At 32.3% G+C, this 24,122-nt stretch overlaps 3 protein-coding genes across 3 annotated transcripts; all 3 read left to right on the top strand.

Annotated features, from left to right (window-relative positions):
- The first annotated feature begins 1,013 nt into the window (after positions 1-1,013).
- On the top strand, positions 1,014-7,423 carry LOC130591444 (uncharacterized). Its single transcript, XM_057394766.1, has 4 exons — positions 1,014-1,633; positions 4,179-4,612; positions 4,685-4,814; positions 7,368-7,423. The coding sequence occupies exons 1-4, from the start codon at positions 1,615-1,617 to the stop codon at positions 7,421-7,423; spliced, it is 639 nt and encodes a 212-aa protein (XP_057250749.1). The 5' UTR covers positions 1,014-1,614.
- A 4,432-nt stretch (positions 7,424-11,855) lies between these two features.
- LOC130591526 (pheromone-processing carboxypeptidase KEX1-like) lies at positions 11,856-13,730 on the top strand. Its single transcript, XM_057394867.1, has 2 exons — positions 11,856-12,254; positions 12,613-13,730. The coding sequence occupies exons 1-2, from the start codon at positions 11,942-11,944 to the stop codon at positions 12,885-12,887; spliced, it is 588 nt and encodes a 195-aa protein (XP_057250850.1). The 5' UTR covers positions 11,856-11,941; the 3' UTR covers positions 12,888-13,730.
- Positions 13,731-18,575: 4,845 nt separating this feature from the next.
- LOC130591525 (uncharacterized) lies at positions 18,576-19,620 on the top strand. Its single transcript, XM_057394866.1, has 2 exons — positions 18,576-19,317; positions 19,503-19,620. Exons 1-2 carry the CDS (start codon positions 19,057-19,059, stop codon positions 19,614-19,616), a joined length of 375 nt encoding a protein of 124 aa, XP_057250849.1. The 5' UTR covers positions 18,576-19,056; the 3' UTR covers positions 19,617-19,620.
- Positions 19,621-24,122: the final 4,502 nt, after the last annotated feature.

Below are 24,122 nucleotides of genomic sequence, written 5' to 3'. Positions count from 1 at the left end.
CTCATAAGTTTAATCAATTTCATTGTTTATAACATACTACTATAATTTTCCAATCTTTAACACCCTAAAAATCCATGCTTTGATAATTAAAAATTCAATTTTAATATAATAATCAAATCTGAATATTTATTCTTTCAATACATAATTTATATAATCATAGACTCATCATTAAATCAGTAATTTAAAGCTTCTAAACATAATTACCACGCACTAAAACAAATCACAAAAATATAATCTTTAATCAAAACTTGATGAGGAAGAAAAGTAATCAAACCAAAATAAAGAAGGAAAGAAGACAAAAAGGGGCGTCGGTAGTGGAGACAGCAACACCCGGAAAAATCGCAATGGTCGGCGGTGGTGGTGTGAAGTGAAGGATTTCTTGTTGAGGAAGAAATTATAAAACATATTTTAGTTTTATTATAAGGAATCATAAGAGAGAAGTTGTTTTAGCTGGTGCTAATTCCCTTGAACCTTACTGTTCCATTATTCAAGCTAAAGTGTGGGGATTAAGTGAAGGCATGCAAGTGGCTAGGTTCTTGTATATGGAAAATGTTATTTGTCGAGGGTGATAACTTGTTGGTTATCAATGTCGTGTTCAAGATTTGGAAACCTCCTCGATTTATTAATGTTTTGGTTGATGCAAGTCTCGATTGGAGGAAGTTCAACTACATCAAATTTTCGCACCGTTTTTGAGAAGCAAATCAAACAGCAGATCATATGGCGCACAAAGGGACATGACTCCCCTAATCTAATCATGGATGTTTTAGGGGAGCCTCCGAATTGGACCAAACCCTAGTTTTTTCTTTCCTTATAAAAAAAGTATTCATTTAGTAGTTAGTAGTCGAGCTCAACGTTATCTTCATTATATGAAAATAAATTTAGGCAAAAGAATGTACATATTAAAGGATCAGATGGTAAATAAATATAGAAAGTATCTTAAGACTCGCTTCGGACTCATTTTAGACCTAGGACCCAGTAGATCTATCAGGTATATGTAAGGGTTTGTGGCGTGTAGCATGTAGAACAAATACTTTTTAGTGAAAGTATTGGGTCAGATCGTCTGACCCAATACCTTACGTCGGACGGGCTTAGCCCATCAAAACGCGCGGGTTTTTTTTCCATATTTGTCTTCTTTCTTTTTGTTGATTAGCAGCTTTGTTTATTTTAAAAAAAACATTTAACGGTTATTAGGTTATATCTTTTTACGAGTTTGAAACTGTTTTTTCGATATCTTCTTGATTCTCGCTAGTTTTAAAACTGATTCTTCTTCTTTTTAAAGAAACCGATATTTTTATATTAATTACTGATTATTTCTAGAATTTTTCTGGTTCTCTGCTTCTCTGCTTCTCTGCTTCTCTGCTTCTCTGTTGTTGAAATTTAGCTTGTTTTTTTGTTCGTAATTCATTACTGTTGCATCGCAAATATGGTGAAGAGGATCAGAGATGATGGTTCTAGGTATAATTTCGTTTGATTTTTGCTGCATTTTTTTTTTTCAAATTCTTAGCGTTTTGTTGTTGTAATTGTAATGTAGCCCGAAGTCGAAGAAGGTGAAGAGTGTTGCATCTTCAGGAAAAATTTTGGTACTGTCTACTGCTGGGAAGAAGAAAGAGAAAGATGGTGATTATGATCCAAGGTATATTTCAAGTTCTTAGTGTACTTGAGATATTTATTTTGTTTTTTTCTATTTTTGGATGTTTTCAGTTTATTATTGTATTTATTTCATGTTGTTAGGGTTTGTGTTTCAGTTTATGTTGTTTTGTATTATTCACATATGTTTTCAGTTGTTGTTGTTTTTCAGTTGATTCTAGTATTCTTTCAGTTGCTACTTGTATTCTTTCAGTTGATGTTGTTTTTCAGTTGATATTTATATTCTTTCAGTTGATTCTAGTATTGTTTCAGTTGCTTCTTATATTCTTTTAGTTGATGTTGTTTTTGTTTCATTTAGACATTTCTACCTTTCGTTTGGTGTTTTTCATTTGTTTTTCTTTACTTTTTTTTTTAAAATAAAGATGTGTAATTGAAAAATGAAGAAGTGTAACTGAAACAATGTAAATTGTAACTGAATATTTTTAGTCTCATTGGAAAACAATGAAATGAAAGAATCATTATACTGAATGAAATAATAAGAAGTCTAACTGAAAAAATATAGAAGTCTAACTAAAACAATGTAAATGATAACTGAAATTTTGTAGTCTTTATTGGGAATACAATGAAATAAAGGAGTCATTATACTAAATGAAATAATAAGAAGACCAACTGAAAAATAAAGAAGTCTAACTGAAAAATAAAGAAGTATAACTGAAGCATAACAAGTCTATCTGAAGCACTATATAGACTAGCTGAAAAACAAACAAGTCTATCTGAAGCACTATATAGAGTAGCTGAAAAACAAACAAGTCTATCTGAAGCACTATATAGACTAGCTGAAAAACAAACAAGTCTAACTGAAGCCCTATATAGACTAACTGAGAAAACAAACAAGTCTAACTGAAGCACTATATAGACTACATGAAAAACAAACAAGTCTAACTGAAGCAATGTAAATTTTCAATGAAAATTTTAAGTGTAATTGGAATAGAATGAAATGAAAGAATAATTATACTAAATGAAATAATAAGGACTAGCTGATAAACAAACAAGTCTAAGTGAAGCACAATAAAGACTAGCTGAAAAATAAAGAAGTCACTTTGAAGGACTGTAAAGACTAGCTGAGAAACAAACAAGTCTAACTGAAGCACTATATAGACTACCTGAAAAACAAACAAGTCTAACTGAAGCACTATATAGACTAGCTGAAAAATAAACAAGGCTAACTGAAGCACAATAAAGACTAGCTGAAAAACAAAGAAGTTACTTTGAAGGACTGTAAAGACTAGCTGAAAAACAAACAAGTGTGACTGAAGCACTATATAGACTAGCTGAAAAACAAACAAGTCTAACTGAAGCACTATATAGACTACCTGAAAAACAAACAAGTCTAACTGAAGCACTATATAGACTACCTGAAAAACAAACAAGTCTAACTGAAGCGCTATATAGACTAGCTGAAAAATAAACAAGGCTAACTGAAGCACAATAAAGACTAGCTGAAACACAAGCAAGTCTAACTGAAGCACAATAAAGACTAGCTGAAACACAAGCAAGTCTAACTGAAGCAATATAAATAGTAATACAACTAACTGAATCTCGAGTAGCTGAAAAATAAACAAGTGTAAATTTGAATACAATTAGTGACTGGGATACAATTCGAGTAGCACCATATTCATTCGGATGCCTTGTCTTGATTTTACGCTTCTCAAAATGTCCTTTTACTCTCAAAATAAACAAGTCTAACTGAAAAAGAAGTGACCAACTGTCTAGCAGAATAGAATGAAATGAAAGAATCATTATACTAAATGAAAGAATAAGAAGACCAACTGAAAAATAAAGTAGTCTAACTGAAAAAGAAGTGACCTTTGTATTCTTTCAGTTGATCGTGGTCTTCTTTCAGTTGATGTTTGGATTTTTTCAGTTGAACTTTGTATTCTTTCAGTTGATGTTTGTATTCTTTCAGTTGCTCTTTGTATTATTTCAGTTGATGGTGGTTTTCCTTCAGTTGATGTTTGTATTCTTTCAGTTGAACTTTGTATTTTTTCAGTTGATCTTTGTATTCTTTCAGTTGATGTTGTTTTTTGTTTTCAGTTAGTCTTATTGTTTGATTAAACTTTCTTTCTTTCAGATGTGATAAATCATTGTCTAAGAAGAAAGGCAAAGTTGATTTATCACCAATCAAGTTTTCATTTTCAAGGTCTAATCCAGATGAACAGAAAGACACATTTGATAGATCGTAGTTTTTTCATTATTCTCCTTTTATATTATATGATTGTTTCTTTTTTATTTTTGTTCACTTTTCTTAGGAATTTCACTGAGCAAGAAATGAAGTCTATTAGTCTACAAGTTTTGTCAGACTATTCTCATTTAAATGAAGTTGATAGTAACTTCAGTGATGGGCAAAAAAGAGATATTAGGGATATTGGGTTTGGGGTCTCTTAGATATTAGGATAAAGAAGTTCTGTCCTAATTTGAATTTGGAGGTGTTGTTGAATTACAATGCTTCTAGAATGATGTTTTCAACAAAGAATGGTAAATTGATTTTTAATAAGTTTATCATTAGTGATGTTTTGGGTTACCTGTGTCAGATAAACCAGTTGAGGTTATAGATGATGATGCCTTTAGGAGGAAAGGTAGTCAGATAGAGGCTGGAAGTGCCAGGAAGGATTGGCATAGGTTCCTTGGTATTTCTGACCCCAAGAAGCCATACATTGGTAGAAAAAATTGGGATGATTTGTTTAAGAAATATCAATCTAGGGATGATTTGAAGAAGTTATTTGTTATCTTTTCCTTGTCCAAGCTTCTATGTCCAATAGCTGATTTAGGGCCTGTGCTGAAGTGTGCCAAGAGTTTAGAAGATGTATCTACGATTTCAAGCTATGACTGGTGTGGATATATCTTAAGAAGTCTTTGTGCTGCTGTTTTGGACTGTCATCAGTGTATTATGATGAAGAAGAATGAGCTGGGACAGAAGAAAGTAACATTCAAGCTTCGGGGATGCATTAGCGCTTTGACTCTTGCTGTTTTTCACAACTTCAAGTGTCGTAATCTGGATTTTTCAAATGTCAGTAAGCCATTTATCACTTATTGGCAGGAAGAGAAGGATTTGAGTAGTGTTGTGAAGCAGTTTGAGATCAACATGGATTTTATTCTGACGGTGAAGCGTGAAAAACAGAAGCTTGAGTTTAAAGCTCCTAATGTTAGTGCTGCTAGTAGGAAGTCTGGTTCTCCTATTATAAAGGTGGTTGAGGGTCCATCACCTTCAACTAGGCAGCTTGTATGGATCTTCCTCATAGTTTGATGACTGATGAGGAAATAGATGCTCTTGATGTTTCTGTGAGTTTCATTTATCTTATGTTTTTATTATTGTTATACTCTTAAACTCTAAGTGAAGACTGTTAACCTCTAACAGAAATAATGTCAGTTCTAGCTGAAGAGTATATACATACCAAATGAAAATATTTTTATTTCTTTTTATTTCATTTAATGTAAAGACCAACTGAAAAGCAAATAAGTCTAACTGAAAAATAAAGAAGTGTAACTGAGAAATAAAGAAGTCTAACTGAAACTAAATAACACTACTACAAAAAGAGTGTTTTCTCAACACTATTCCCTCGACACTATGTTAAAGCGTTCTTCATGTATTTATTATTCCGTGTTTTCTCGACACTTTTATGTGTCAGAGAAATATTCTCAACACATAAAAGCGTCGAGATTGGTCACGTGCCAAGCGTGTGACCATTTGCCCGCGTTGTTAAAATTTATTAGGGAAAAATCATTTGCCCGCTCGTTGAAATTTTGGGGGAAAAAAGCAGTTGTCTTCATTCACTTCAAAATGTTTCAAAAAGGAGGAAAGCTAAAAAGAAAAGAAGAAAATTAAACCTTTTAGTCTGACATATTGTAGGTCTATAGCAAGGCACTTACCCCACGAACTCCATTCTTGTTCATCTTCTCCTCCAAAAAACCGATATTAGAATAACCAAAAGCTATTGTTATCTCAATTTAAAGCTGTAATTGACTAGCAAGAAAGATTAGTATTGAATTCGCTGTGCGGGTAATGAGCTAATCTTCAAACAATGAATTTTTTTTATGGCACTAATATCTATGAAGGGTGATGCAAACATCTTCTCTGATTTTTACCACAGAGTAGTTTCATATCTGCAACAATTGAAAACAAGCATGAGGTATTCTGTATATCTCAATTTTATAGTTTCGATTTTTTGATTTATTGCTATTAATTTGTCACAATTTTTTTGAATATCTTCAAATATCGTCTAGGGTTTTCGGTTTAATTTTGTTGGGATACTGGATATGCATTTACGGTTTTCTGCTGATATTTTTATTTCTTTGGATTAATTGGATACTGCTGGAGGTAATAATATCTTCTCTTCTACGTCTATTTACTGTGATAGTTTGCCGTATAAGGTGAATTTCGAAATTGTGTATATTAATTATGATGAGTTTGAAGAGAAAGGCTTGGAATGTAGGCCTAAACTGATAATCTGTGGTGGAAGTCCTTACCCTAGAGATTGGGATTATGCTCGTTTTTATTGCTTTATGGAATGGCTCACAATAGTGGTCTTATTGCTGCTGAGGTATGGATTTGTGTTAATTTGGATTTAGGTTGGTGAAAAGATTTGATTTTTAGAACTAGGTTTGTGTTAGTTTTGCCTGATATTTTATATTAAATTGTTGTTCGATGTCTTATAAAAACTAAATCTGAGATGATTTGATGGGTAAGCTTAAATGGATCTTGAAATTTAGTGGGTTTTTGCTATCATGATGAAATATTGTTGTTCATGTAATATTACTTCATAGGATAAATATGTCGTTGTTCGTCATATTGCTCCAATTGCCATTCTTTATGCATATTTCTGTGAAACATTTTAAGTAATTCTTGTAAGAAGTTTTGCTTCTTTGCTAAATAAATGGCAAATGCTTGCTTTATTAATTTAGTTCTAAATCCCCTTTTTATTCTATTAAGTTAGTGTTTTGTCTATTAATTTTCTAATTAGACAGCTATGATGCTTTAAGAAATGCTTCTAAATGTTAGTCCTGTGTAAGTAAGACTTTGTTGTTGGGAGTTTGGGAGTTTGGGAGTTTGGGAAATCAGAAGTTAATACTAATAGTTTGCTGATATGAGATTATGCTTAAATTATTTTGGATTAACGATTTGGAATTCTCTCTTTGAAGTTGGTTTAGGCTATTTGATGAGAATATTTTGTTTGTTCTCATTGAAGTTCTCAAGTCTTCAAATCTGTCCCTCGATCTTCTTGTTGTTACGTTCTTCTCATCGCTGCTCATGTATGTGATTTAGTATATATTGGATTACAAAGTGTTAAGTCTGCTTTGCGTTTGATGAGGTTTATGTGATTTTTTTTGTTATAATACTCTAATTATGTTTTAATTATGTTGTATGATTGGCTAGTCGGAAATATGTGGACAATTTAGGAGATGGGTAAGTTCTGCTGGACTGTCATTAGCAGTTGGCAAAGTGCAATCTTTTGTATGGTGAAAGAAGAACTTCTTTGGTAGGGATACAATTAATATTTGGAGAAGCATAATCCGCTTTGTTGTCAAATTGATATCTATGAATTACAAACCCAACCCAGCCAATTCCTTGATCAATAACCACCATCCTACAACCTAGCCCTTCCCCAACCCAGATTGCCAACTACTAGCTCAAAATAGGTGAGACAATTGATTCATGGTAGTGAAAGTTGAAACTGGAAAGATGAATCAAAGAGTTCCTGAAGTTCAGATCTTTTTTGTTGCAGACTGCAGAAGCAAGGAAGGGGAGCAAAGCATAGCAATGGTTGTTGCAGAGCCTTGATTACTCTAAATGGGGAATAATGTAAGTAGCATAGCAATGTTCTTTTACTTTAGACACTTTATTACACGAATAGAGATAAGACAGAAGCAGCAACTTGTGATCTTCTGGTTGTCTAATTTTATATTTACTGCTATAAACATCAGCAAAATGCTCGCTTAGATTGTGCTAGTAGTTTTAAATTTCGTTTGTTCGTAGCAGATTGAATATGAGCTGATTGGCTTCGTCAAAGCTCTATCTTCGTGCAATTTCACCTCTTCTTGTCTCTTTGCAGCTATCTTCGCCCTTTTTCACTAAACATGAAAGAACACTGATTTCACCTATAAAGCATGAAAACTGCTATTTAAGAAAAAAATTGACTTAACATCTACAATGGTGACATTCAACTAAGAATCAGCATACCATCAACTTCTGACTGCAGGTACGACAAATAGGTATTGATAATTGAAGAAGGATTTGCCCTAGCCTCACCTTCTGAAATAAAATGGCTAGATCCTAGGTCTAATAAAAGTTCAGGGAATGTATGTTCAACCTCTCTGAATTTCCCATCACAAGATCCAGCAATTAACTCTTGTTCTACTGGCATATCATTAGTATCTGTTCTCTCAGAAATCACAGAAGCACAATTGAACACTTCATCACCTACTGCAGTTTCATTCTTAGATGAATCACTTGAACAAGGAAACTTTTCACATTCATGTTCCTGTTTACTTAATAGCTCATTCTTTGATATTAACGACTTGATTTATAAAAAGCCATGATTAATCTTAATGAGTTAATGTACATACGCTATCATATTGAAGCTTCATATTGACTAGTTGTAATACTCCGTATTTTTTTTAGTAAGTTAATATTTATATTTTTAGAAAAGTTTTAGTTTTTAGAAAGGTTTTATTTACTAAAAAGGCTTATGATTTATTAAGAAGACTTTTACAAAATATTTTGAGTATTTATAAATAAATTATAGCCCAAATAAATATCGGGTCTAAGTTTACTAGTTTTAAAACCCAAGTACTTTGGTAACAAAATTTTAAAAATGTTTTAGAGAAATCTAAAAAGGTTTAGAAAAGAAAAGAAGAAGAAAAAAAAGGAAAAAGGTTTGCAAAAGATTTATAAAAAGAAAAGGAAAAAAAAAAAGAAAAAAGAAAAAGAATTTCGCAAGGAGTTATGCGTGAAGTTGATGAAGTTTTTATTATTTTCTTCTTTTGCTTATCTTTTAGTTATTTTATCTTAGATAATTATGTATTATGGGATAATTTATATCTTTTCCTACTCTTAGTTGGATAAGCGTAAATATTAGCTATATCTTAGTTAGATTAGTTTATTTTTTTTTCATAAATCTATCTTTTAGTTTCCTAATCCTATTCCGATTCTACTTTTCCAACTAGTATAAATAGGGGTCTCCACCCATCATATTTTTCACACCAAATTTGAGAAATAAATCTCTTTTCTCAAGTTTAAACTCTCTCTCCCTCTTAGCCTACCTTTTCTCTTCTCCATAGTAGTTATTATTATTCAAGGTGCGTGTATTTGTAGATCTTTAATAATTGTTTTGCAAGTTAGTATCATATTTTTAGGAAAATATTTGGACGAAATACATGTTTTATGAGTTCTATTATGAACTGCATCTGTTTTATATGAACATGTTTGAATGTTTATAAATTTTATTTATGAACTTTGAATTATGTCTTTTATTTAATATATTTATAAAGTTTTATCTTTGAATTTATATTCAAATACTTTAGAAGGAGTTTGATCTTTTGATTTATGTTTAAATATTTTAAAAGGAGTGTTTTTGAACTATTATTATTTTTCAAAGGTTAATCCTTGAGCAAGTTATTTCATTTATGCCTTTATATGGCTAAGTTTTAAGAATTATTATTCTTTTTAAAGGAGGATTATTTCAGAAGGATTTTTATTAGATATATGATCTTTTATGATCACAATTATAAAGAGGCCACGGCTTGTTATTTATTAGCAAGAACGGTAGCTATTATATTTTTTACCCATGTACTTTTTGTATAAGTCATGTGGACAAGGTAGTTCCCCTCGTAATAGACTCAGTAAGGAATACTAAACTTGGGGGGTGTGCACACTTTAGGCAAGGTACCTAGGCAAGGAAAAAGGATTTTTATTAAGGTTATATACTTTGTATTATACAAGTATTATCAAGTATCTAGAAAGGTTTTTCGAAATTAAATATTTCAAAAGTTATGTTATACAAGTATTATCAAGTATCCAGAAAGGTTTTTTGAAATTAAATATTTCAAAATTTAATCAAATAAAGTGTTTAATATTCCGCATATACATGTACTCAGTATTTTTACTGACACGCGTTTTGTTTTGTTTTATGGCATTGTCCCTGTGATGACCCTTTTGGTGAGCAGAATTTACAGGTTGATTGATGCATACTTCATATGGGGGAGCTAGTGAGGAATCATAATTAGCCAAGGAGTTGTTATTTTATTTTCTTTATTTCTATTGTTGTATAGTTGTACAATAAAGATTATATTAATAAAGAGAAGTTATTTAAGTTATTTCCGCTGCATTAGTTTAAAGTTCAGTTAGTAGTTAGTATTAAAGCCTTTAACGTTATCACGTGGCGGTAATACTCTCAAGTTTCTCAAGGAGTTTTATATGAAAATAAGTTTTCCAAAAGAGAGAAATTTGGGGGTGTTACACTAGCTTGGGGAAAACTTCACGTGCAATGTTGTAGATGTCCTGGACCTTGTCCTGCAATTTATTATTCAAGGTAGGGCTTGGGGCTGATCTTGAATTGTAAGGAATTTGTCTCTCTTGCTAAGCTCTTTGTATCCCCAAGACCCAAGTGTGCAATATGTCATAATAAGATATAGGCTATTAAATATTGAAACTTGTTTAATTTGTTTCTGGTCCATCAGCTCTTTGACAGATGTGATTGGTCTACGTGAATTATGAACTGGGGCCATTTTAAGTTGATTTTATTCAGGTCTGTTCTAGATAACTAGCTCAGCTTATTATCTTGGTTGTGTACCTGCCAATGCTAATTGTCTTCGTTTGAGTGACTTTTATTGAAGTTGGGAGCTATGATCCTGTGCTCTTGGCTTCTGGACTTAATCTAGGAATCTGAAGTCATGAAACCTAAATTGGATTATCCTGTTGCACATGCAAGCTTAATTTATTTTAGTTTTGCTGCAGCTTTTCTGTCCACTATGTTCTTCCTGTACCCTTTATAATGTATATATATGGGGACTATCTTTGTGGTACATGCACAAAGTGGTTATAATATTATCATTCATTGTTTCACTTGAATTATCAAAATCAAGTTGCTTACTAGTTACCTATTCTTTTCTTTTGTCATTAACTAACTTTTTTACATCTTTTATAATTGACCATCACTATAATATATCACATTATATAAGATTACTTATGTCATTCTTTGTTTTTTTTTTTCAAGGATCAAGATGATGGTGAAGGCAAAGAAGCAAAGGATCCATTATTAAATTAGTACAACTTGTAAAGCTATGAATGATTTGAAAAGGCCTTGTAAAAGATATATTTCTTTTGTTATGTTTTTTTTTGTAAGGTTTTAAGAAGTTGATAGTAGACATTATCTAATTGACTTATTTGTGATCGAACAGAATATTTTAGTGTGTATTTAATCATTAATGAATTAAGACAGATATTAATATTATTATATATATTATTGGTCATTTCTACTTAAGTATTATTTTTTATTGGAAAATCGCTTATAATATATTATATTTGATTCATATCCAATTAAATAATGACTATTATTATTACGATGTTTTTTCTAGGCTAAAATCTCGACACATTTTCGTGTTAAGAGTTCTTTTGGCTCTAAAAATTTATTTGTGGAGGTAAAATAATCTTGACACTGGAATGTGTCTAGAGCATATTGCGCGACGCAAAAAAGCGTTGAGAAACCCAACACAAAACAACGTCACGCATATATTCAAGACGCTGAAAAGCGTTGAGAAACTCAACACAAAAAAGCGTCACAAGTCATACTGGACGCATCTCTGCGTTGAGAATCTCAACGCAAAAAAGCGTCGAGAATTCTCCACGCCTAAAATCTCGACGCTTTTACAAAGCGTTGAGAATCAATTTCTCAACGCATTTTTCCGTCTAGAATATTGAGGAAAAGTGTTGAGAAAACACTCTTTTTCTAGTAGTGTAAGTCTAACTGAAAACTAAATAAGTCTAAATGAAGAGTAAATAAGTCTAACTGAAAACTAAGTTAATCTAACTGAAAAGTAAATAAGTCTAACTGAGAAGTAAATAAGTCTAACTGAAAACTAAATAAGTCTAACTGAAAACTAAATAAGTCTATCTGGAAACTAAATAAGTCTAACTGAAAACTAAATAAGTTTATTTTTATTTCATTTAAGTTTTCATTTGATTGTTGGATTCTTTCAGTTGGTCCTTATTTTTTTGTTTATGTTGTTTCTGTGTCATTATCATATTGATTTGTTTGTTTTTTTTGTTTTGCTCTTTTAATCGAAAGAATATGTGAAGAACATGCACAAGTTGAAGAGGAATGCGCTTGCATTCTGTCAAGTGAACTTGGAGATTGCCCAAAATATTCGGGAGGAAGGCGAGAAGCTGTCTCAAGACAGTATTTCTCTGGATGACAGTGAAGTATTTAATCCAGATTTTTTGAGTCAAATTGACGACATATGCAAGCGTCATTTGGAAGCGAAAGATAGTGCAAACAAAGTTGATCCTACAATTTCACTATTGGTGAAGCGGACTGTGGATTTGGAGTTTGAAAGAAATGAAGATGTTCCTGATTTGGATTCTGGTGTTCATGGAGTTGAAGAGAAAGAAGAAAGTAAGTTCCTTTCATTATATTGTTTTCATTTTGTTGTTGTAGTTTTGTAATCTGGTTGGAATAAAATTTTTAGACTCTAACTGAAAGAAATGTTTAAATGAAGAAGTTAAATAGCTAACTTTGAGACTCTAACTGAAAGAATAAAAAGACCAACTAAAAACTTTGACAGTCTAACTGAAATAATATCAACACCAGCTGAAAATGAGATGAATATTAAATGAATTTTTTCACTTCAATTAAGTTTTCATTTGATTGCTGGATGTTTTCAGTTGATGGTTTTTTTTTTCATCTGCTGGAAACATTGTTTCAGTTCTTGTGTATTTAGTTGTTTCTTATTTTTTTTATGTTTTGAATGAAGATGATGAAAAAGAAGGAGAGGAGGATGAGAAGAAGAGGAATGCTGATGATGATCAGCATAAAGATGATGATGATGATGATGATGATGGTGATGATAAGGATCACCAGAATTATAATGAGACAAAGGATGATGATGCTGATGATAATGATTATGCTGGTCTTCAAGGAGATGAAGACAAAGGAGGAGATAAGGATTTGGATGCTGGTGTTCATAGAGATGGAGAGAAAGGTGGAAGTAAATTCCTCTTATTGTATTGTTTCAGTTTGTTTAAATGAAAAAGTTAAATAGCTAACTAAAAGAATAAAAAGACCAACTGAAAAGTCTGATACTCTAACTTAAATAATATTAATACTAGCTGAATATCATATAAATACCAAATGAAACTTTTGCTATTTGTTTTTATTTAATCTGGTGGAAAAATTGTTTCAGTTTGTCAATGAATTGATTCATTTTTGATTTTGTGTTTTTCAGTTATTGTGTATTTATATTTTTTTTTTATTGTTTTTGTTTTTGAATGAAGATAATGAGAAAGAACCAAAGGAAGATGATAAGAAGACTGACAATGCTGCTGATGATGGTGGTCTTCAAGGAGATAAAGAGAAAGGAGGAAATAAAAAGTTGGATGCTGGGGTTCATGCAGATGGAGAGAAAGGAGGAAGTAAGTTTCTTTGATTTTATAGCTAATTGAAAGAATACAAAGACCAACTGAAAACTGTGATGCTCTAAAGGAAATAATATCTTATAAATAGCAACTGAAATATTGTTTCAGTTTGTAACAATATGAAAACGAACTGAAAAATAAATAGGGCTAACTGAAGTACTATAAAGACTAGCTGAAAAATAAACAAGTCTAACTGAAGCACTATAAAGACTAGCTGAACAATAAACAAGTCAAACTGAAAGAATATTTAGACCAACTGAAAACTTTGATACTCTAACTGAAATAATATTAATACCAACTGAATATCATATAAATATCAAATGGAACTTTTTCTATTTATTTTTTATTATTTTGTTTTTGAATTAAGATGTTGAGAAAGAACAACCAAAGGAAGATGATACGAAGACGAGGAATGCTGATGATGATCAACTTAAAGGGGCTAAGGATAAGGATAAGTATAAGAATGTCCCTACTCGCACCGCTGTTGGTGTTAATCTTGTTGATCTTTGTACTCCAACTCCTCCTCCTCCTCCTCCTCCTCCTGTTGTTGAAGTTGTTGAGAACGTATATATCAGAAATTCTTGGAGAGTTGATTCTTCTGCTGAAAGGAAAAAGATACCTGATTTCGATGGCCCTTCATTCCAACTATTAACTCCTAATCCTGTTGTTGAGGATGTTGGATTTGCAGACAGTACAGAGAGTGCTGAGGGTGTTGGAAGTTCAATTCCAATCATCACTCCAGTAAATGTAAAATATCCTCGAGTAAGTATAGTTTTTGTTTGTGTTTTTGTGTTTTAATTTGTTTATTTTTCTGTTTCAGTTAGTGTATGTTTCTTGTCATTTAGTATATCTTTCTATTTCAGTTAGTGTATGTTTGTTATCAGTTAGTGTTTGTTTCTTGTCAGTTAGTATCAGTTTATGTTTGAGTTAGTGTAAGTTTCATGTCCGTTAGTGTTTGTTTCTTGTCAGTTAGTATTATTCACTACTACAAAAAAGACCTAGGAAACCGGTTGAAAATGGCCTATGAAACCGGACTACAACACATCTCCATCTCACAGGTGTCCTAGGTTAAGAGACCGGTTATTATGTCTGGTTTCTTTGTTTATTTAGGAGACCAGTTGACAGGTAAAACCAGACTCTTAGATAACTGTATATATAATATGTAAAGAGGTTAGGAGACCATTTAACATTAAAAACCAGTCTCCTTGCCTTACCCTTTGAAACCATTTATTGACCACAACCGGTTTATTATGTTTATTATACGTTTTTTTAAATAAAATGATACAATATACATACGTTATCCTATATTTGCGGATTCTTGTATATACGCTTTTTTTTAATAAAAAAATTTATTTTTAAAATTTTTTTTGACAGGTTTGTATAACAATTTATAAATAGCTATAATAATATTATTAAAATTAAATTTTTGCTTGCTTTATTCATCATGTCAAAAAAATATTTGCTAAATTTAATTTACATACAAAACCAATTTCATTCAAAGCATCAATTTCTTCGAATAATGTCTTAGAATAAAGTTTCTATAATCTAATGCTAGCTACTAAAACTAGAATTCTAAAATAATCAAATAATATGTACAAGAGCAAACTTGACCATCGTCTTCAATCTCCATCGTCTTGTGTTTGATTGTTTAAATAATTCACCCACATATCTCTTAGCTCGTCAATCAACTCTTGCGAATAAGTGCTAGGATTCCCCGAAAAGTACTACAAAATAATTACAAAGAATTATAATTAGAACTAGTATATCTATATTTTATAACTTTCATATATACAAACTCGGCAAGAAGCAATGAAACAATTGGATAAGATTTTGATCAAGTGTCGTCTACATCAGAAGCACAAGCACAAAATTCAGTAGCTAATTGTCAGGTGGTAGAATAGATAAGCAGAGTAACCAAAAACTTTCAAGTATTTGTTCATCGGCGAAATTGAGAATCATTTGATGTGGGTGATAGGTGCAAGCTTGCAGCATGATGACTATGATCATGATCCATGCCACCATTATGCAAAACAGTAAGTAGTAACTCCAATTACTTGAGAGATAAAGTGGTCATAAGCCTTAACTTTAATGCTGAAAACAAGTTTCTTTTTAAATGAATGTAAGAAAACTCTTCTGAGGTGAAAATAAGGTCAGATACCTGTGGATATGAAAGCTACAAACTTGTTTTTTGACAGAAGTGGCATCTGAAAGTTGTGCTCAGTTCAAAAGAACTTAACTCCTACAGAGAGTAGTGATTCTTAAGGTAACAGTTCAGCGTTAAACTTGTCATACATCCTGATTGCAATACCTTTGTGTATTATGTTGTACCAGTTGGATGTTTTTCCTAGTCCATGCACGAGGTCCAGCAAACGTGAGAATCTTCCCGTTAAGATTCTCATTACGCAAGGTAATGAAAGTTAATCGAGCTATATCCTGGAATATATAAGATCAATTATTTCAGATAGAGATACCCAAACAATCCTGTCAATAAGAGTCTTCAAGAGAAGAGAGATTCAAGAATTCAACTCTTGCGTAATGAACTGAGTGTCCATATAAGCTATCCTTGTCTGGGCATCTGTTCCACAGACAGACTTCTCTTCCAATATTGGCACGGCATACTGCCCAATTAGACCCTGAAGGTGAATTAAAACAATAGCAATGTCAGTACCGATAGCTACAACAACTGCCTGGTATAGACACTACCAAGGACAGTGATTAGGAAGATGTAGAAGTAGACACCCTTACACTTGATTGTTCAAGAATTTTACAAAAAAGTTACTAAAATACTTCTTCTGTTTCTTTATACTAGCAACCAAGTTCATAGACAAACTGACAAAAATTAAGAAAGGAGAGAGAGAAAGGAAGTTGGTACATTTTTCTGAAACAAAAGGTACTACATATACGACTTGGTTGCAAGTACTACGAGTCTGACATTTCCATTTAAGAGGAGTGTTACAAGTATTATGAACCAAGGGGAAGTATCATTACCAGATTATCTCAAGTAATAATAGTAGTCAATCAATCTTTCAAATTTAATACAGTAAGGAGGAGAGGATAGTCCCAAAGAAAGTCGAACATCCTTAGTGCTGAAGAAGTGATTGTTACCAATTACTATCATAAATATAGGTCCAAGTTAAACAAGGCTAGGGGTGAAAAAGGTTCTCAACCAAACTAGATTGCACGTAAATAATTCATAAAGTAACAAAGCCCTTTAGCTGATTATTAATGTTGTAACTGATAATGTTAGAACATGAGAGATTATCATCCTCTGAAGCTGGACATTTCCTAACCCTATGCCTTTACCTGCATGAAACCACATAGTCGTATTGTCATATGATTCAGTCCATAATCTTGAAGAAATTTCTCGGTGCAATACTTAATCTCCATCAAAGGTACTTGTGGATGCTTGTCACAATTGTGAATAGAAAAAAAAACACATACTTCTAGATTCCCATTGCTTTTGCACATTGTATGAGAGCAACTTTGCCTTCCTAATCTACCTGATTTGACTAGACTAGTTAGTTAAGGTTAATAATCCAGAAATGCATGCAGTGAAAAAAATCGACTCCCAAGAAGTTGCAAAATGCAAATCAGGCTAGTATTCAGACTTGAGACTCCAGCATGATGGATTGGCAGCTCATGAAGCTAAGGTCAGACATCAAGGACTCGAAGTCCAATTCCAACATTTTGGATATCATATAGAAGCAATGAAAACAATTGGATAAGATGTTGATCAAGTGTCATCTATATCAAAAGCACAAGCATAGAGTTCAGTAAGACCCACCTAACTCAATTATCTGATTGAATCTATTAAGACCCACTTCCCGAACTTTCTTCACTAATCACTCAATTGAACCAGCTCATCATTGAGTACACTACTTTGTTCTTTAACAAACATAGATAATCTCATTTCTATATCTTACCTACAATCTCATACGAAAGGTGATACATTTTATTTTACAGCTCATTAGTTGATAGTCACGCCACAGACTAGGATCCTACCATTTTTTAGCCACATCCAATTCACAACAATTCCAAAGATCATCACATCTTAACTAAAATAATATCTCATATCACTGGAAACACAAACAAAATCAACTCCAACCAAAATCACACTTCATAAACCCTAATCAAGTTGAACAATTCCAACAATGAACCAAAAAAAAATCACAGTGCACAACTTGAAAAAAGCAACCAAATCAAACTCAATATTGAATAAAATTGAAAATCAAGAGGAGGGATAAACCTCAATAAGAGTAGTGAGAGCGGCGCATATCCTGAAGTGCAGATACAAATGAAATTTATAGTTGGAATCTGCCATAACTCCATCAAGATAATGTTGTTATGAATTTAACAGCGAAAACACCGCCTTCGAATCTTCGATGCTGATCATCTTCGAAGTTGTGGTTCGCTGGAAAGTACAAAGGAAAAAGAAAGAGAAGGTAGAGGAGAGAGAAGATGGATTATTGGTTCAAGTTTGAAGAAGGAGAAAGAATCGACGCCATTTTCATTTTCATGGTGTTAAAGCTTTTGGATTTTGGTCGAGGGTTCCATGATTTCTGGGCTTTAAGTTGGTGGGTTGTTGTTTTCCGTCATTTTTATACAGGTTTTGAAGTTGGAGGAGCGAGAAAATGGTTATCTGATGCATATCGCCGGTTAGAGAACTTTGATAAAGAGGGATCTATGGTGTGACAGTGTGTTTGAGTTTTGAAATTTCATAAACAAAAGGTGGGAAATTAATAGACCATTTGGGCGCCCACCGTTGCCGTAGCTATTTTAAGCAACAACTTAAGATTATTAACAGGTGCATTTTTCAATTTAATGCAACTGCATTATAATTAGTATTAATTGAAAAGATATTAAATTTTTAAATTATTATTTTTAGGAAATCGGTTCAAGTTAGAAGTAGTCTCCTATATCTTTACAAGAAGAATATATATGTATAATTGTGTATTATGTTGAAAAAAAAATTGAATTAAAAAAATAAAATATTTCAAGGAAACCGGTTTTACTTGGAAGCAGTCTCTTATTTCACAACAACTTTTTTTATTAGTCAAATAGTTAAACTTAAGAGACTGGTTTTAGATAATCAATGGTTTCCTACAATTAAGAAATGGGTTAGCAACCTCAACCGGTCTCCTATAGGTAGTCTCTTTGGCCATTTTTGTAGTAGTGATTTTATGTTTCAGTTAGTGTATCTTTCTTGTCAGTTAGTAATAGTTTATTTTTCATTTGGTTTATGTTTCTTGTCAGTTAGTATCTATTTATATTTCAGTTAGTGTATGTTTATCTTTCAGTTAGTATATCTGTCATTTTTGTTTAAAGTATTTTTTTGATATTTTAATTGAATGCAGGGTGATGGCTCTTATTATGATAAATCATCATACAAATCCTACATACCTCAGAAACATTCTAAGTCATAAATTCCTTCAACACCTGAATTATTGAAGGGGTGGGACTATGACCATACTTCAGAGAAATCTGAGAAAGTTTTGAGAGTTAAGGAACCAGGTGATGATTATGACGATGAAGGTTTGAATGAGCTCATTGATAGGGTTTGTGCACAAGGAGTTGATTCTGATGAGCCCAAAAAAGAAGAGGATGAGGCGAAAGATATTGGTTCTTCTTCTACACCTGGATTGCAGGCTGTCCCTGTCAACAATCATGGCATAATATTGTGTCGAACCTTGCAACAATATAATAAGTACCTGAGTGATCTGTCTCCTGAGCAGAGGTTGCTGGTTTATTATCTATTTTACAATGAGTTTGAAGATATTTCATTCATGTCATTGGATATAGATTCTGAAGATGTGAAGATGAAAAATCATATTATGCAAAGTGAACTACAAAGTGATCTCATTGTGGATTTTGATCATCCTCATAGCAATTACGCGGTTCAGTTGTACAAGTTCGACTTAATTAGCATGCCTCGTCAAGGTTGGCTCACCAGTGCAGTTATTGATGGATGCGCCTGCATGTTTAATAGGCAAGAAGAGGAATCACCTTCTGCAATGAGGAGATTCTGGTTTAATATTATGCCTTTTGTAAGTGTTTAGTGTCATTGCTTAGTTTTATACGTGTGTTTTCATTTGGTCATATTATTTTTTCAGTTGGTCATCTTCTGTTTTTCAGTTTGTCATATTATGTTTTTCAGTTGGTCATATTATTTTTTCAGTTGGTCATCTTCTGTTTTTCAGTTTGTCATATTATCTGTTTTCTTTTGTTGCAGAACTATATCAATTGGATGTGTGCTGAGAAGGTAAAAAAGGTTAAGGTTGATAGTGAAATTGCTGAAAATGAGATTATTTTGAAAAAGCTGGAGGGTAATAGTGATCGAGTATGATCAGAAGTTGAAGGAATGGGAAGAAAAGAAGAAATAGTTGGTTACAAAAGATGATGATTTATACTACAATAAATGTAAGGAAGCTATTTCTTCATGGGTGAAATCATTTCCAGGGAATGATATTCGAGAAGCTGAACTGGTTAGTTGTATTATTGTTAACCATTTTTTTATTTCTTTTGATTTCACTTAGTATTATTTTATGTTTTATTTAGTGTATGTTTGTTGTCAGTTAGTGTATGTTTCATGTCAGGTAGTATTAGTTTATGTTTCATTTAGTGTATGTTTTTTGTCAGTTAGTGTATGTTACTTGTCAGTTAGTATTAGTTTATGTTTCAGTTAGTGTATGTTACTTGTCAGTTAGTATTAGTTTATGTTTCAGTTAGTGTATGTTTCTATTTCAGTTAGTGTATGTTTCTATTTCACTTAGTGTATGTTACTTGTCAGTTAGTACTAGTTTATGTTTCATTTAGTGTATCTTTCTATTTCAGTTAGTGTATGTTTCTAGTTCAGTTAGTGTATATAAATGAGTTGGAGTAATGTACATTTCAGTCAGTGTTTTCAATCTTTCAGTTAGTGTATGTTTTTGTTTCAGCTAGTGTTTTTAGTATTTCATTTAGTTCTTTGTTCTCTGTCAGGTAGACTTATTGCTTTTGCATCTTATGTTTATTTTCCAGATTTTTGTTCCTGTTCACAAGGATGATCATTATACTGTCTTGGTGCTGAACAAGAAAACTAAAAGGATTGAAAACATTGACAATCGTACAGACATGAAGGATATTGATAGATATATGCATGAGAGATTTAACGGTCTTACATACTTTGTACGTACGCTTTTGTGATTGGATTGTTTTTTATTCCATTTTATTACTTGTTTTTTTAATTGTTCTTAACTTTTTCATCTTCAAATGCAATGTCGTGCTTTTGATGCTTTTATGCAAGGTAATATGAGATGTCGTGATTTTGATCATCTCCAACATTGGCAAACATCAACTCTTTATTTCCCTTGGAGAAGCAAGGACAACAATTATGATTGTGGTGTCTATGCAATCAAATCCATGGAGCTGTATGATGGTCAAAATGCTAACCATTTTGCACTTGTTGACGTGAAAAGGGTATGATTACTTTATTGTTTTTAGGGAGTATTTTTACTTGTTAGATTTATGTTTTTGAAACTTTTTTAATAGAAAAGGGTATGATAACCAGTTAGTGAATCACTTGAAAGACTAGCTGAAAAACAAAGAAGTCTAACTGAATCACTATAAACACTAGCTTATAAAAAAACAAGTCTAACTAAAGCACTATAAAGACTAGCTGAGAAATAAACAAGTCTAACTGAAACACAATAAAGACTAGCTGAAAAACAATCAAGTCTAACTGAAACACAATCATTACTAGCTGAAAGCCAAAAAAGTCTAACTGAAGCATTATAAAGACTAGCTGAAAAACAAGCTGGTCTAACTGAAGCACTATAAAGACTAGCTTATAAAAAAAACAAGTCTAACTGAAGCACTATAAAGACTAGTTGATGTTGTTGCTTGTTTTCAGTTAGTTTTATTTTTTACTTGTTAGATTTCTGTTTTTGAAACTTTTTTAATAGTGTTGATTTTATTATTTTTCAGGCAGCCACCAAAAACCTTGAGCGGTGCAGGCTTGCACTTCGTCTTGTGGAGCATCCTTTAAACAAACTGAGAGAGAAAGTGAAGCATGACTGTTATGTTTGGTCTGCAAACAAACCTCAACTTATGGCAAGACAAAAGTTAAGGAATGATAAAGAGGCTGTTCTAGATAAAATAGCATGTAATCGATCAAAGAGGACAAATAGAAAAGAAGCACACGTTTTACGGCGAAGGAGGGAGCATGAGGCGACAGTCGAAGAGGTGTTGAATAATAAATTTGAAGACAAAGTCAAATTAGAGGAACTGTTGAAATTTCGTTATTCTTAGTTGCCAAACTGTTTTTTTTTATTATAATGTACAGTAGAAATAGCACACCATTAAATTTTGTAATGTACAGTAGAAATAGCACACAACTCATTTTATATTTTTTATCTTTAGAATTGTACATTTACACTTACTTTGAATGAAATACATTTGTGTAAATGAAGTTGTTTGAAAATTAATTGGAAAAATACAATCACCAACTGAAAAATGAAAAATCTAACTCATAATAATAAGTGTATGACATATATTTATAAATATAAATTTTAAGTCTAACTGAAGCACTGTAAAGAGTAGCTGAAAAACAAACAAGTCTAACTGAAGGACAATAACGACTAGCTTAAAAATAAACAAGTCTAACTGAAGCTCTATAAACAATAGCTGAAAAATAAACAACTCTAACTGAAGCACAATTAATACTAGCTGAGAAATAAATAAGTCTAACTGAAGCAAAATTAACACTCGCTGAAAAATACACATGCTAAGTGAAGCACAATTAATACAAGCTGAAAAATAAATAAGTCTAACTGAAGCAGAATTGACACTAGCTGAAAAATACACAAGTCTAACTGAAGCACAATTAATACAAGCTGAAAAATAAATAAGTCTAACTGAAGCAGAATTAACACTAGCTGAAAAATACACAAGTCTAACTGAAGCACAATTAATACAAGCTGAAAAATAAATAAATTTAACTGAAGCAGAATTAACACTAGCTGAAAAATAGACAAGTCTAACTGAAGCAGTATAAAGATTAGCGAAAAATAAACAAGTCTAACTGAAGCACAATTAATATAAGCTGAAAAATAAACAAGTCTAACTGAAGCACTATAAACACTAGCTGAAAAATAAACAAGTCTAACTGAAGGACAATAAATACTAATATTACTGAATTTCGAGTAGCTGAAAAATAAACAAGTGTAAATTTGAATACAATTACTGACTGGAATACAATTGAAAAATAATATTATTTGTACACTATTCAACTTCAGGTACATTTGGGGTTTTTGTTCCATATTCATTCGGATGCCTTGTCTTCATTTTACGCTTCTCAAAATGTCCTTTTACTCTCTTGTTTCCCTTTAGGGGTCTTCTTTTTGTCTTTATCACCTCAGGATTTTCAACTGTCTGTTTTCGTAGTTCTTCGTCTTCGATTTCTTGTTTTTGTTGATCGATCTTGAAAACTTCTTTTACTGATTTAATTCCTTCAACGACTTGTCACATAATGTTCTTGCATCCTCATTTGATTGACATATTGACACTAGGTTGTAGAAATTCTTGGTTATTGCATGTCTCCATGGTGTCCATAACAGTGCATTTTGGTTTGGTCCTTGTCTGCTGTAATAAATGTTTCTTAGTCAATTATTTCATTTGACTAACTAAATTTTTCAGATAGCTGATAAATTGTTTGAGGTGGTGTGTTAATTGTTTCAGTTAGTTAAGTGTTAAACCCCACACCCCCAAAACCCCCCACCACCAAAATCCCTCCTCCCACACACAAACAAAACCCCCAATTAATTTTCTGTTAGTAACATTAATGGATCAGTTAGTTATACTAATTTTTCAGCTGGAGCCTTTTTTTTTCAGTTCACTAAGTAAATCTTTCAGGTGATCTGTAAATTGTTTCAGTTGGAGTCTTCATTTTTTCAGTTAGTTGCATTAATTTGTCAGTTAGTCATATTGATTTATTTCACTAACCTTGAACATTCTCCCAACTGCTGACTTTGCAAGTCTTGTCCATCTCTTAAGGATATATTGTTCTGGGATTAAATATGCTGAACATGTGCATGACCCTTATTATGTGAAAGCAAAGCATCCCCTCTCTGTGAAGCATTGACATGAGCACACTAATTCTGTTATAGCCTCATCGTATGCTACTGTATGTGAATTGTGAAATCTTCTTCTGGTGAGACTTCAAACAACTTCAGCTCTGAGTTTTCTGTTGCAAATGCTCGTAAAAAGATGCCATTGCCCACTCATACTCTGTTTCAAAGTCATTATACAGTGCTAGTGTGTATACATCAGCTGCATGTTTCAGAAGCTTTGATTTGGATTTGACAGCTTTGGGACGTTCGGTTCTGTTCCGGAAGTTGTCACTAGTTTCATTGCTTCTCCATCTTTTCACTGTTTGCTCAAATATATGATAGAATTCAAACAGGTTTGTTGTTGCTTTTGCATTGAATGATATTACCTTGTTTGTGACTTCACTTCTTTGTGATGATAAGATTCCAGCTGAAAACATATCCCTATTTAACGCGGTGCACACATGTGTCTCTGATCATATACTTGATCGAACCATTCTTTTTCTCGTGTCCATACATTCCATCATTTTCGCCCACAATTCTTCAAAGCCTGATTCATTTTGACACCCCATCAAGCAGTTCTTGAACATGTTCTTGAAGTCTTCATTGGTCTTGAGGGATCCGAAGTGGCTTACAAAGTTCTTCTCTATATGCCAAAGGCAAAGCCTATGTCTTGAATTTGGGAAAACCTGTTTTAAGATAGTACATATTATGCTAGAAATCACTTTCATTTGAATGCTTGTGAATCTAATTGAAATAGTAAAGAA

This window comes from Beta vulgaris, chromosome 5 (assembly GCF_026745355.1).
Source record: "Beta vulgaris subsp. vulgaris cultivar EL10 chromosome 5, EL10.2, whole genome shotgun sequence".
In the NCBI taxonomy this organism is placed as follows: Eukaryota; Viridiplantae; Streptophyta; class Magnoliopsida; order Caryophyllales; family Amaranthaceae; genus Beta; species Beta vulgaris.
The sequence above is the reverse complement of the archived record's forward strand: the minus strand, read 5'-3'. Positions and strand labels throughout refer to the sequence as shown.

What these genes read in the sequence shown, in the direction of transcription:
- LOC130591444 (XM_057394766.1), top strand. An exon ending in TTAGCGCTTTGACTCTTGCT is followed by an intron (nt 4,613 to 4,684) that starts GTTTTTCACAAC and finishes ACTTATTGGCAG; the next exon opens with GAAGAGAAGGATTTGAGTAG. An exon ending in TGCTGCTAGTAGGAAGTCTG is followed by an intron (nt 4,815 to 7,367) that starts GTTCTCCTATTA and finishes TTTTTGTTGCAG; the next exon opens with ACTGCAGAAGCAAGGAAGGG.
- LOC130591526 (XM_057394867.1), top strand. Translation starts at nt 11,942, where the DNA reads ATGCACAAGTTGAAGAGGAATGCGCTTGCATTCTGTCAAGTGAACTTG. An exon ending in AGTTGAAGAGAAAGAAGAAA is followed by an intron (nt 12,255 to 12,612) that starts GTAAGTTCCTTT and finishes TTTTGAATGAAG; the next exon opens with ATGATGAAAAAGAAGGAGAG.
- LOC130591525 (XM_057394866.1), top strand. Translation starts at nt 19,057, where the DNA reads ATGTCATTGGATATAGATTCTGAAGATGTGAAGATGAAAAATCATATT. An exon ending in GGTTTAATATTATGCCTTTT is followed by an intron (nt 19,318 to 19,502) that starts GTAAGTGTTTAG and finishes CTTTTGTTGCAG; the next exon opens with AACTATATCAATTGGATGTG.